The following is a 14,154-nucleotide window of genomic DNA, read 5'->3' on the forward strand; positions in this document are numbered from 1 at the left end:
TATAAGCTATCTATTTTGATTTCAGACAGCAAGCCTCAAAGTGCAGAGTCAGAGACAGCACATTAAGTTTGGGGGCATTTCCCATAGAAGCATTTAATAAAACAAAAAGGTGTTTATCTCTCGCGTGCGCGGTAATAAGAACCCGCTATACCACGTAACGTTGGATATTAACGAGTATGACACGCTTCATCCACGATTATTCGTTTGTGTTACTGGTAAGTAGAATCAATACTTCTAGGTGACCAATGCTATAATTTTGCCCGATTAGATATCGTCAGCTAACACTGATCTCTCTCAGACACCTGCCCTGTTCTCCTCACATTACAACTTAATTTGTCTCTGACCGTTGTTCTTTTTAATCCTGCCATGTCCCTGCTCTCTTGGCCACATAACCGGCTCATATTTGTGTCTGTGGTTCGTCAAACGAGTGTAAATAAACATTTTAAATGTTCTCTGCGTCCGAACAGTCATTGCGATCCATTGTTTTCCTATGGTTTACATTGACCGCTCTACCGGCCGTGACGTCACTGCCGCTTTTGCCAGTTTTTCAGATGCGGAAGTAAAATTCTCTCTCAAAAACAACTCCAGAAGCCTAAATAGCGTATTTTGAATTATATTTTCAAGAAAAACTGGTTCCTACACTCTTTATCTACACGTTCATTCACAGTGATCTTCAACTTGAAAGTTGGACTTTAAGGGCTCCAGAATCGTTATTCCCTCCTCACTCGAGCACAGAGTACTTCAGCTCGCCCACGAGGCACATCAGGGAATTACAAAAACAAAGGCCCTCCTGAGAGTGAAGGTGTGGTTCCCAGGCATCGACCAACAGGCCGAGGCAATGGTCAGAAACTGTTTAGCATGTCAAGCCACCACACCTGAAACGCACACAGAACCTTTGCAGATGTCAGACCTCCCTGATACAGTCTGGCAAGATGTAAGTGCATACTTTTATGGCCCACTACCAACAGGTGAACACCTGCTAGTCATCGTAGATGAATACTTCCGATACCCAGTGGTGGAAGTCATACACTCCACCTCTGCAAATTCTGTCATCCCTGTCATAGATAAAATCTTTTCTATGTTTGGCATCCCCAGATCTGTGAAAACAGTTAACAGCCCCCCATTCACAAGTGAGCAGTTCAGCAAGTTCTCCAACCTGGTGACATGGTGTTGTGCTCTCAACCCAGGTGCAACAAACTCACAGCAACATACAACCACAAGCCGTACGAAGTAACCACAGTCAAAGGCTCTATGGTCAGCGCTAAGCGGGATGGACACCGAGTGACAAGAAATTCATCCTTCTTCAAAAAGTTTGACCTTGGCCTGCATGACACATCGACAGCAGAAGAGGATGAAGAAGTCACTGCTGACACAGTCCCAGTGTTGGCAAGATACCCTGCTAGGCACCGACAGCCTCCACAGTACCTCAGAGACTTTGTCACAGCTTAAAAAAAAAAAAAAAAAAAAAAGCGTAACATGGACTGAGTAGTACTTAATTGATCTATTATACTGAAGCATTCTATTTGTTTATTTCATAGCATCTTGTTGTTGATTACAGACCAAGTGAATGTTGTGTTTTGACTACAGACTAAGTGAATGTTTAGTTGTTGATTACTCAAGTAACTGGAAGAGGAAACAACTTAACTGAGTTCATGAGTTAAAAAAAAAAGAAGTGATGTAACATTCAGATTATATTAGTAAACTTGCACGTACTGTTTACGTCATTACGATGGTATAGGTGTCTGTCGGAGGGATATGTTCACGATGTTTGAGAGCGGATGTTGATGTGCGTTCCCCAGTAATAAAGCACTGTATGCGAAGCTCCGTCTGATAATTTTATAATAGACTATCCAAATTTCACTCATAAATACTACACTAATTAATCCTTTAATATATAGCCTTTTCTTCACTCAAGTGGACACATATAATGAGTATCTGGGGCGAAAGAAAACATTTAAATTATTTATTAATAAACTAGTGCTTTCTTCTCAGTCAGTGTCAGCTAAAAAGTTGAAGTTGCTGAATGGTGATGCTGCACTCGCCATCTCCACATGAACATGGCTACCTTTTCATTCTGACTACGTAATCAGATATATATTTTTTTAATTGGGTTGTTTAATATAGGCTACATTTCAAGTGAAGCAAGTAGTCGGTTCATTGCTGTGATGCGCTCAATTTCACAGAGACTGCAGGGGCCTCATTTATAAAGACTTGTGTAGAAACCATCCTTGATTTTATCTAAGAACTTTTCTGATTTGATCGTAAGAGCGATTCAGAGAAAACGAACATACGCACGAAATCCATGCGTACGCCAGTCATTCGGTTATAAATCACAAATGATCGTGGAATTGTGTGCAGCTGAATGTTCCGCCGTCGAAACGCCCCTGCTTAATTAATTAACATATAAAATGAGCTCATTCCTAAAGCAAAAACTCTGTGACAATGGCAAATAAAAAGGAGCGCAAGAAATCAAATTATAGTGAGGCTGAACTATCTGCAATACCAGGCATTACCACAAGGAAACGGTCGTACGCCAAGCTGGAATCTGACGTGGAGATAAGTACTTTTCCACGTCAAAGACGGTTTTTATAAATCTGTACTTTGACGTGGATTTGATCGTACGAACACTCTAAGATCAAATCAGTGCGTAAGAAAGTTTTATAAACGAGGCCCCAGGAGATGGCAGAAAGTGCATCTTGTTTCTTTCCTTTATTTCACAAAAGCACAACATTTAGGTGTTATCATGAGTGTATATAAATCAGAAAAAGTTATTTCCGCAGGGGAAAAAAAATACAAGTGATTGCGCAGGCGCCTCCATGTCATGCAGTAAGCGCGATAAGGTAATACATTTGATACGTGTGAAGTATGTGTCCATTTAGATGTTCATATAATCTAAAAGAAGAAGCTGTGGGGATGTCCGAAACAGGATCAGTAATGTGGAAAAATTCTAATTCTCTCTTTCTCTCTTTCTTTCTTTCTTTCTTTTTTTATTGTTTACAAAATTTTACTTTCTAAGGGTTTAGAGATATTTTGCTCACTGTTGAGCAGGGGTGTCAAACTCAGTTCCTGGAGGGCTCGCAGCACTGCAGAATTTTGTTCTAACACACATACTATGCAGTTTTCAATTAAGCCTAAAGGACTTGATTAATAAGATCAAATTTCCAAATTATGTTCTTCTACAGGTTTCCCTCAGGGGTGCGTTCTTTCCCCTCTGCTTTTTATTTTAAACACTTATGATTGCAGGAGTACATTTGACAGTAGGTATACTGAAGTTTGCAGTTGACACTGTCATTGCAAATCTCCTAGCAAATTAGGAGACATCTAATGGACCTGTGGAGGAGGATTTTGTTTCTTGGTGTGCGAACTAGCCTAAACTACAACCAAAGATATGATTATATAATAGAGTCAATCATTTTAGAGTAAACAGAATCTATTTAAATATCACAATATTATCAGTGCCACGATCTCTAGCTGTAGTGCCCTCTAGCAAAGCTTATGGGCACTCCAGCTAGAGATAATGGCACTGATAAGAGTAAAATATTTCAGGAAAATACATAGTATGGAATGTAGGGACAAACTCCACACTGCAGGCTCATCCACTCCCGTCGGGAGCCTGGTGAAGGGTGCCGATTAAGGGACAGGGTGATAGTGATAGTTCGGGGAAGAGGCAGCCGAGTCGTCACAGGGACAGATGCTAATTTGCATGAAAGACACTGGGAAATGGCACACCCTCTACATTGCGCAAAATACCTCTAAACTTTTAGAATCTGTATTATCTTTTAGTCTACTACTTGTAAGATTGAGATCATTGTACCAGTTGCCCTGAGACAATTCAAATGATACCAAACGTGTAGAACTATGCAATATTATTCTATTGACTATTCTGAGTGAAGTGAGTGAAGGTAGATGGATGAGTGGAAGGAAGTGGATGCGAAGGAACTAATGTATATGGAAACAAATGTCTTTATGTTAATACACTGTGTGTATTGTCCATATCTCAGAAGATCAAAGTTTCTTGAGGTTCTCTTACAATAATAACTTATAAAGCCCTAAATTGTTTAGCTCACTGGTCTTAAACTCAATTCTTGGAGGGCCACAGCTCTGCACATTTTAGCTCCAACCCTAATCAAAGACACCTGATCCAGCTAACCCAGGTTTTCAGAATAACTAGAAACTTCCAAGCAGGTGTGAGTTGGAGCTGGTTGGAGCTAAACTCTGCATAGCTGAGGCCCCTTCAGGAATTGAGTTTGAGACCCTTGGTTTAGTTCCTCACTACTTGAGGGAAAAGAGAAAGGGAAAGGACATGATGTGTGACCAAGTATACTTGGATTTTGTGCTCTGCATTTAACCCATTTAAGTGCACACACACTGTGAACACACGCCTGGAGAAGTGGGCAGCCATATTGTTGCAGTGCCTGGGAAGATGTGGTATTGAAGGTGGAAAAGAGCGCTGATCATTCACTCCCCCTGCTGGACCTGAGATTCAAGTCTGTAAGCTTAAACCTGCTCAGAAGCAGGTTTTCTCATGTGTGCCCTCAATAACGATAAGTCAATTTCAGTCTGTTTCTCATATAAAGCAATGGTAACACTTGGAATTTAATGCACAAGTCATATGTATGAGTTTTGTATCAACAGTCCTATTTGAGAGCACAAGGAGGAGAGACTTTTAATGTTTGGCTAAACTGTGGCTTTATAGATGCTTAGAAAACAGGTTACTCACCAGTTATATTTAGATGCACCACCTGGCTGTCATATGCTGTGTCTCCACTCACATAACAGCGAAATGGACCTTCATCCTGAAGTGTGAGTTTCTCCAGCCGTAGAGAGACATCTCCAACCTTCAGTCCACCAGACTGATCTGACCACAGCATCAAGGAGGTTCGGTTTTTGAACTGTTCCTCCTGTATGTCCTGGATCATCCTATGTTTATAGTGGAGAACAGGGTTGCTGAACTGATCCTGACGGTACCAGCGGATCTCCAGAGCTTCAGCGTTCTCCGGAGGAGAGATCCGGCAGGACAGAATCACTGTGGATCCCACATGAGCCACTACAGGATCACCAGGAACCACTAAGGTAAGCGAGACTGAGAGACATATAAAGATATATATATATATATATATATATATATATATATATATATATATATATATATATGAGCAATATCACACTCATAGACGTGAGATATGGCTGTATATCGGCACAGCTGTGTGGGTAATCTATGTCTATGAGTGTCATATTGCATATATACAACCGTTCGACGGCACAAGTGTGTAAATACATAAGAAAGAACAACGGAGTGTCTTTAAAGGCCCTCTTTTGTGCAAAACTACTTCCTTCCACCACTGATTCAAATCTAAAGTTGACAGTTTGACAGCTGAGCTCAAGCCTTTGTTACTAATCTCAAAATGTCACTTTAGAACTAGTAACAAAGGAACACTGAGTTGCTACATTAAATGCTTATTGTATCACTGCATTAAAAGCTTACTGTATTATGTAGCATATTATACCCAGTTGTATGACACATTTGAATGACTATACTGAATGAAATAGAATTGCTAGTGTCCATGTATTTAATTTATTTCTGTAACCCTGGGTGCCTAAACTCAGTCCTGGAGGGCCGGTGTCCTGCAGAGTTTAGCTCCAACTTGCCTCAACACACCTGCTGGTAAGTTTCTAGTAGGGATGGTTCGATACATGTATCGGTACCGTTCGGTTCTCGGACAAATTCCAAATGGAAGTGATCATTCCTATCACATTTGTAGGGGGACTTAGGGCACGTGCAGGTCATAATGTAGTCGTTTGCAATGCACTTGGCGAAGGGAGCGATGTTATTTCCTCATTTTCTTCAGCTGGGATGTTTACGTGACAACACAGCATGGTCTCTGTCAGCAGATGTTGCTGTCTTTTTATTGTTAGCATAACTAAACGAATCTGCTTAGTGCTGACAGACGCGGGTGTGTTCGACTTAAAGCGGGGCTGCAGCGACCGATCTGTTTATGACGTCAAAATACTGCGAAAGGGCTTGACAGCTGATGGTTCCATATTCTCGTTATAATAACTCTCGCGTTGCTCTGATGTCATACATCAGTGCCTGCAGCGCCGCTTCAAGTCAAACACACCCCTCTGCTGAAAAAACCAGCATATGCTGGTTAGGTATGTTTTGGTGCTGGTAGTGTTGTCAAAAGTCCCGGTACTTCGGTACCAAGTCGGTACTAAAAAAATTAAAACGTTACGGTACCAGGTTTTCTTAAGTACCGGTGGTACCGACTATCCGGTCAACCCGGTTCTTGATACGCTATACAAAAGGTGCGCTCTCACGCACTGCACAGTTGCGCTCTATTCAGCGGTGCTGCTGATGCCGCGGCTCTGACTCCACTTGTTGACAAAGAAGAGCCAGGCTTGCTCCAAATAGTTTGGATTTGCGGCTGAACAAGGCGAATATCATAGATCATCAAAAAACTATTTGCAAAAGATGTCGTCTAGGTTCTCTCGAAAGGAGGAAACATCAAACTTAAAACACCTCAAAGATCGACTCCGGGATCAAATGAAAGAGTTCAAGTAAGGTAATTTTCATTTTAATTTCATATTTAGAGCATTATTGCATATTTTAATTTGAATGTCAGACTGAAATAAACATCACCGTTTGTGTAGTGAATCGTTAGCATAAGCGCGGCTAACGCTAATATGCTGGGCCTTAGAATGAATTTGAACCAACACTCCTATAACTTTTGTTAAGAGTAAAAAAAATAAGGACATGATTTTATTTACTATTTTTTACACAAATGACATGTGTATCCAAAATATATGTGTTAGAGAATGTACAAATGTGTCGTTAACAATGTTTAAGTCCTTAATATTCGTCTGTCAGAAAACGTTCTAGGTTTATTCTTGACTGGATAAATATGAATGCAGTTTGGATTGAATAAAAGTACAATCAAATAAAACACGTTTTATCCCCTGTTTAGTTTGGTAATACTTTAAAATAAGATCAAATTCATGCATCATCTAACATAAACTTAAAGTAAGTGAAACATATTTTTACAACATTAATTCATGTTTGTGAATGTTATTTAATACAAAAAGACATGATCATGTTTGTTCATGTTTAACAGATTAATATGATTTTATGCATTAGTAAATGTTGAAATTAGCCTAACCTCACTAAGAATAATTGCCATGTAATGTTAACTACTGTTTATTGTTAGGCGATGTTATCTAACAAATGAAAATTGTAAAGTGTTTTTAATACTGCAGTTTTTATCTGTGATAGACACTTGTCTTAATATATGTATTCTTATCTTAATTTATTATAACAGCTGAGGTTAGTTTTTTACTGAAAATTCATATTTTGCTGGTGTCAATGATCTAATGTTGCATCTGGTCAGACTTAGGCCATGGCTTTACTTAAGTATATTATATTTCTTTTTACAGTTGCAGATTAAGGAAGATCATGAAAGACCCCAGCGAACTACAAAACAGACAACAGTGCAGATGTTTTTCAGCAACAGCAGCAGAAATATGACAAAAAGTTTTGGGTGAAGCTTGTTTACATTTTTTATGCCTGTAATTTATTTAGATGTTATTTCATTACTAAAATGTTTAAAAATACTTTTTTAACCTGTGAAAAAACTTTTAACAAAATTTTACATTAGTATAAAGAATGGCACTGTTTTTTGTACATTTTATTTTTTTTATTAATAAAAAATAGTGTGTTGCTCAATTAATATGTTATTGTGTTTTGCTTTGGTACCGAAATTAGTACCGAGAACCGTGGATTTTCAATGGTATTGGTACCGAATACTGAAATTTTGGTACCGTGACAACACTATGCTGGTTTTAGCTGGTTTATGCTGGTCCCTTGCTGGTTTATGCGGGTCCTTAGCTGGTTAATGCTGGTCCTTTGCTGGTTTATGCTGGTTTTAGCTGGTTTATGCTGGTCCTTTGCTGGTTAATGCTGGTCCTTTGCTGGTTTATGCTGGTCCTTTGCTGGTTTATGCTGGTTTTAGCTGGTTTATGCTGGTCCTTTGCTGGTTTATGCGGGTCCTTAGCTGGTTAATGCTGGTCCTTTGCTGGTTTATGCTGGTCATGTTGCTGGTCAAGGACCAGCATAAACCAGCAAAGGACCAGCATTAACCAGCAACATGACCAGCAAAAACCAGCAAAGGACCAGCATAAACCAGCAAAGGACCAACATAAACCAGCAAAGGACCAGCATAAACCAGCAAAGGACCAGCATAAACCAGCTAAAACCAGCATCCCAGCACCAAAACATACCTAACCAGCATATGCTGTTTTTTTTCAGCAGGGCCAGCACTAAGCAGATTCGCTTAGTCCCCCCACAAAGGTTATAGGGATGATCACTTCCATTTGGAATTAGTCCGAGAACCGAACGGTACCGATACACGTATCAAACCATCCCTAGTTTCTAGTATGCCTAGTAAGAGTTTGATTAGCTGCTTCAGGTGTGTCTAATTGGGGTTAGAGCTAATTCTGCAGAACACCAGGGGCCTGTTTCAGAAAAGAGGTTAAGTAAAAACCCAGAGTTTCTTTAAGTCTCCTCCTTTTTAAAGCAGAAGCAATGTGTCTTAACAATTATTAAGAATTAAAGTTAAGCATTGAAGTATGTGGATGTCTTTTTGGCTGGAGCTGTTGCCATGGTGAATCATAATTTCGGGGCTCCATTGATTATGTCTTTTCATAGTCGTGGTGCAAGCACTAAACTCAGAGTCAACTGACTCAGAGTGGATTGAACTAACTCAGTTCAGCTGTTCTGACACCAAAAACTCATTGTGTCCCAATTTAAGGTGAGTCAATTCAGAGTTCAAGTTTAAACTTATAGTTGGGTGAACCTCCTGGGACTGCTGTTAGAGAGTGTGTGTGTGTGTGTGTGTGTGTGTGTGTGTGTGTGTGTGTGTGTGTGTGTGTGTGTGTGTGTGTTTGTTTGAGAGAGAGAGTCTGTAAGAGTGTGAGTTTTGTGTTTCTGCCCCTGCCATTCCCACACAAGGTTGTAGCACTTTAATACATAAATGTGATCTAACAAAGGTAAAGGGCACATTTTGACCAAATATGCTGTTTATATTGCTTGTAATTGGGATGAAGCTGCAGTGGGTCCACAAGACCCACGCACACTTGCTGAGTAACAAAAATATGAACACCACACAAGGGTTAAGATGAATTTTGAAAGTGCATTTTTAAGCAGATTTATTTTATTTATTTTTTTGACTAACTAGGGTAGGCGATTTTGGAATGGCTACCCACATCCCTGCATAATTACGCCTCCTCCAAAACACATAGCCTAGGCTAACCATGATGAGAGACAGTGTTGGTGGAGGGTTGAATGCAGCACTGTCAGATTAGCTCATTTCTCATTAACCGGTGAGAAAACTTTACAGTAAAGGAGCACATAATATTGCAATAATAACACCTTCCATTCTCACTCGGTGTGTGGTAGCATAGCCTAATGGAACACACTGATGACATATCATGTCTGTGCAAACAGGGTGCGCAGAGGTATGCTAATGCATACACTGACAGGCAGTAGGATAGCCTTTTGTAATTTTCAGACTAAATAATCTGATTGGTCGAACATTTTATGGTCCTACGCCTTTCACAGACCATATAAATACATTTAGACCACTTAATTTATTGACTGCTAGATGCGAAAAATCAACTTTCAACCAGCCTAACAAAAATGTTTTTGAACCAAATCACAAACCCTAACGGGTGCAAAATCAACAAGGCAGGTTCTATTTTTGGCTTTATGTTATTGAACAACTGATCATTGAGTCCTACTGACAGTAAATACATATTGACAGTTAAAGGATTGACCGTTGGCGTTTTGGCCTTTTATTTCCATACATAACTTTCTTCTTCATTTGACCTTCCATTGTTTGAATAGTTTATTGTTCACCAATTGTTTGCTTATCAGTCTTTGCTCTTATAATTGTGTAATTGTATTGTATAATTGACTGGCATGAATGTAGTTTTTAAATGAACAATCTGCTTATTTTATTTTAGTAATATTTGTGACCCTGCACCACAAAACCAGTCATAAGTGTAAATTTGTCGAAACTGAGTTTCCTATGTAATCTGAAAGCTGAGTAAATAAGTTTCCATTGATATATTGTTTGTTAAAATAGGAAAATGTTTGTCTGAGATACAACTATTTGAACATCTGGAATCTGAGGGTGCAAAATATCTAAATATTGAGAAAATCGCCTTAAAATTTGTCCAAATGAAGCTCATAGCAATGCATACTACTAATCAAAAATCAAGTTTTTATATATTTATGGGAGAAAATGTACAAAATATCTTCATGGAACATGATCTTTACTTAATAAGCTACTGATTTTTGGCATAAAAGAAAAATCAATAATTTTGACCCACACAATGTATTTTTGGCTATTACTACAAATATACCTGTGCTACTTAAGATTGGTTTTGTGCTCCAGGGTCACATTTTATTTGATTTATTTATTGATTGATTGATTTTTTGAACGTCATGTTCATAGTGTCACATTACCGTAAACCACCTTCCATTGGCCAAAAATGTAATCTAGTGCCATCATATCCAATAGAAATTGAACATTTATACAAATATTCGATACATCTCATCTGGATTGCATATTTAAAACGTGTTTGTGGTGTTCTTATCTTACCAGAGGTCTCTATGAGGAGATTCACCACTAAAGCGATGATAATCGACAACATGTCTGTGGAAATACAGACAGACTCAAATAAAACAAACTCCCAGGGAGATTCTTCAGGAATAAATGACACGAGAGACATAATCGATCGGATTGCTGTATTCCATGAGAAAACGAACTCACCGGAGACAAAGACTCGTCCGTTAAATCACAATAACCTGGTTAGTTTAGATCAATTTGAGCCATTGGACGCGTTCAACACAATAATAGCGTCAAAAATAAACGATAAAATAGACAAAAATCAGTCAGAATCCAAACGTGCTCTTGCATGATTTGCATCCTGTTTTACTTTCGCTTTCTAAAAATGAGGTCAGATGGTGCTGCAATAACGTCATTCAATTTTGAATACACTTCATATCCGGTGTGATTCTGATTTTTTTTTATTTATTCTTTACTTACGGTGTGAACATACATATGCATGAAAACAGATCTGCCGCTAGGCGTGTAAAGATTTGTCAATTTTTTTCTTGTCGGACTGACTGTAGAAAAACATGTCAATAGCAAAAATGCGTATGTATAGTTATTAGTATGACAGCATGGACGTTCAGCTCCTTAGTATCTCCGGTGGAGGAGGAGAGAAGAAGCTTCATCATTCTGTTCCTCACTAATTCTTGAGACATAGGACAAACATGTCCTGCAATTGAGGTTTAAAAGTGAAATTATTTTCAATTGTAAATGTTATTATGAATTAATAATAAAATGTATTTAACACAATTACCCGCTTCAGTGTAATTTAATCATTATATATATATATATATATATATATATATATAATCTATGACTCTTGGGAAGGATTTAATCATTCATAATCAATAAAATAAATACAAAAGTAGTTTTTTTAATGATGACCTTGTTTTATCAAAAGCAACACTTAATAATATCTCATATCAAGGATATTCATAAGAGTCGTGTGACCGTGGGAAATTTTGGGAGCAGGCCTGGCTCCAGAACTAAATCCCTGAGGGTGCTTCTTGTATGTATTTGAGTACAAATACAAAATACTGTGTAAAAAAAACCGTATTTAAATACAAATACAGTATTTTGTATTTTTAAAATACACAAAATACATGTGAAATTGGCCGTCAAGTGCAGGCATCCTTATTAGGCTGAAATATATCTGGACATATTCTGAACGCAAAACAAAAACATTTAGATGTGTACTACTGATTAGAAATGATCTTCCCTTCCCCTGCCCTGTAGGAAAAACTAAACTATTTGTTTTCCCCCAAACATCTTTTATAACGTTGTATCACCATGACTTATATCATGACTTCAACTCAGTAAGAAGAACTCAATAACACAAAGTTGATAGATAAAAAACTATCAAAACTGTTAGTTTTCAGTTGTCAAGAATCAAATGTATTTCAAATCTTTCAAATCATTTCTTTTTATAAATCATGTAATTGTTTGCACATGGTTTCCAACACTTATTTTAGATTGAGTCCATATCAGCATATGATCATTCATTTATACACATACTCTGCAAACAAGTTCTTATGGAGTAACACAAAAATACAATCCAGATCAATGTTTTCTAAATTGTTTCAGCAGTTTCCTGAACACATGAGATTGATGTTCTCATGGGTTCCTCTGATCAACACTAGATGGAGCCACAGAATTATTTTCCCATCAGTCAGCGTTTGAGCGGTGAGTATAATGCACCAATCATGTGCAAACAGTGTGTGAGTTTGCTGTATCCCACAATGCAGCCTTCCATTTCCAGTGATGAATGAACCGGATAAACGCTTATTACTTGATCAGACCCGATTGGATTAAAAATACAAACCCAATTCCAAAAAAGTTGGGACACTACACATTGTGAATAAAAACATAATGCAATGATGTGGAAGTTTCAAATTTCCATATTTTATTCAGAATACAACATAGATGACATATCAAATGTTTAAACTGAGAAAATTTATAATTTTAAAGGAAAAATACTTTTTTTTTTTTTTTTTTTTTAATTTCATGGCATCAACACATCTCAAAAAAAGTTGGGACAAGGCCATGTTTACCACTGGCCTTGGGTTGTCCTTGTCCTCTTTAGTCCGGATGACATGGCGGGCGTCCCAGTTTTCCAAAAAAGAACTTCAAATTTTGATTGGTCTCACCACAGAACAGTTTTCCACTTTGCCACAGTCCATTTTAAATGAGCCTTGGCCCAGAGAAAACGCCTGCGCTTCTGGATCATGTTGAGATATGGCTACTTTTTTGACCTATAGAGTTTTAGCTGGCAACGGCGAATGGCACGGTGGATTGTGTTCACCGACAATGGACCCTGACGCACAGACATTGTTCCAGATTCTCTGAATCTTTGGATGATATTATGCACTGTAGATGATGATAACTTCAAACTCTTTGCAATTTTTCTCTGAGAAACTCCTTTCTGATATTACTCTACTATTTTTCGCTTTACTAATTTGAATCTTCCACATCATTGCATTATGTTTTAATCACAATTTGTACAGTGTCCCAACTTTTTTGGAATCAGGTTTGTACAAAATATGAAATGTGAGTACAACCATTTTAGTATATCTTCTCAAGGGACAATAATATATAAATAAAACGTGGATATATTTTAGAGTAGTCAATGTGCAGCTTGTATAGCAGTATAGATTTACTGTCCTCTGAAAATAACTCAACATACAGCCATTATTGTCAAAATAGTGAGTACTATTTAAATAGTGAGGACTCATAAAACTCATAATAAATGACTTTTCCAGTTTATCCCCACTTGATCAATTCCCTCTTCTACAGAGCATGTGTTCACAAAACATCTTAAGGCTAGAAGTAGCTAATAACTTGCCGATTTAGGAGAAAGTCTTAAAAATAATGGACTCTAAGAGTTTTTCACATTCACAAAAGTGTTTAGTGCTAAAACTAGCTCCTAAATCTGATCAAGACCAAATCACAAATGGTGCGAGAACACCAGCAGAACATCTGCCTCAGAACATAAACATTTTAGAAACATGCTGCATATGTTTTCCCACACATCTTTCTTGGTTTTTGGTCAAATTTTCCTTTGATTATATCCTTGTTTTCTTTAAAAAGTTGGGCAAGAAGTAGCATCTGTTCATGCATCCAGTTTGGTTTTCATTTACGTCTGCTAGTGCAAACATTGCTTTCCTATCAGCCATGATTATTCTACTCATAATTGAAAGGATGTTTATTTACATATTCACAAATTGTTTAAGAGAAGAACCCATGTAAGAGGCTGACGATTAGCTGAACATATACACTGTAAAAAAAAAAAATTGTTGAGTCTACTTAAAATAAGGTGTTACCCTGCTGCCTTAAAATTTTAAGTTAAGTCAACTCAAATAAGTTTAGTCAACATGAAAAGTTAAGTTGTACTAAGTGACATTTTAGATATTCGAGTTGACGAAATTAAAAAATTGTTTTGTTAAACTTAACAGCTGTGTTTGTTACCCGGATGCCTTAAACTTGT

The 14,154-nt window shown here is 37.8% G+C and overlaps 1 protein-coding gene across 1 annotated transcript in view; it reads right to left on the reverse strand.

Moving 5' to 3' along the window:
- Window positions 1–10,995, reverse strand: part of LOC141331752 (butyrophilin subfamily 2 member A2-like) — a 34,011-nt gene extending 23,016 nt beyond the window's left edge. The window contains exons 1-3 of the mRNA XM_073836781.1: window positions 10,830–10,995; window positions 10,659–10,712; window positions 4,721–5,083 (exon numbers count right to left, since the gene is read on the reverse strand). Of these exons, the coding sequence (XP_073692882.1) occupies window positions 4,721–5,083; window positions 10,659–10,710 (415 nt within the window). The 5' untranslated portion in view covers window positions 10,711–10,712; window positions 10,830–10,995. The remainder of the gene's footprint in view (window positions 1–4,720; window positions 5,084–10,658; window positions 10,713–10,829) is intronic.
- Between the last annotated feature and the right edge of the window lie 3,159 nt (window positions 10,996–14,154).

This window comes from Garra rufa, chromosome 3 (genome assembly GCF_049309525.1).
Source record: "Garra rufa chromosome 3, GarRuf1.0, whole genome shotgun sequence".
NCBI classification, from domain to species: Eukaryota; Metazoa; Chordata; class Actinopteri; order Cypriniformes; family Cyprinidae; genus Garra; species Garra rufa.